At 45.7% G+C, this 519-nt stretch overlaps 1 protein-coding gene across 1 annotated transcript; it reads right to left on the bottom strand.

Annotated features, from left to right (window-relative positions):
* Window position 1: 1 nt before the first annotated feature.
* On the bottom strand, window positions 2-505 carry TM35_000681250 (uncharacterized protein; the record flags this gene model as incomplete). Its single annotated transcript, XM_029031172.1, has 1 exon — window positions 2-505. A coding segment is annotated over one exon (504 nt), but the record flags the coding sequence as incomplete, so codon positions are not given.
* Between the last annotated feature and the right edge of the window lie 14 nt (window positions 506-519).

Below are 519 nucleotides of genomic sequence, written 5' to 3'. Positions count from 1 at the left end.
TGTTCGCTGTGGTGTTCCCTTCTGCTGATGCAACCGCAGTATCGACACCAGTTGTTGATTCATTCTCTGTAGTTGTCACATTATCAGTGGTACTGCTGGGCTCTGTGCTCGTGTTGTTTAGTGTGTTTGAATCATCAATAGCTAGACCAGATTGAGTTATTTCACTAGGTGATGCATCTGTAGTAGGATGTGGGTTTGAGTCAGCAGTAACGTGGGATTCAGTACTTGTTGTACCTGTGGCATTTGGTTCTTTATTGTGATTATCTTGTTGAGGACCGTGTGTGGTTTCCTTTATCTGTTCTTGTTGCCTCTCAGTTCTCCTCTCACCTGACTCACTGGGTACTGGCTGCTTCTGCGTATTCTTTGCTTCTTCAGACACCACATCCGTTTGATCGCCACTGTGATCTTGTACAGGAGGAGGAGGAGAAGATAGGACAGTTCCCGGTTTACTCGCGTTCAAAGTCCTTTGAACTTCTAATGTGTCACCTGCCTTTTGTTCCATCACCTTCTGCTCTCCAT

The sequence above is a fragment of the Trypanosoma theileri genome, assembly GCF_002087225.1.
Source record: "Trypanosoma theileri isolate Edinburgh chromosome Unknown TM35_Tth_68_V1, whole genome shotgun sequence".
Classification (NCBI taxonomy): Eukaryota; Euglenozoa; class Kinetoplastea; order Trypanosomatida; family Trypanosomatidae; genus Trypanosoma; species Trypanosoma theileri.
This window is presented reverse-complemented; position numbering and strand designations above follow the sequence as displayed.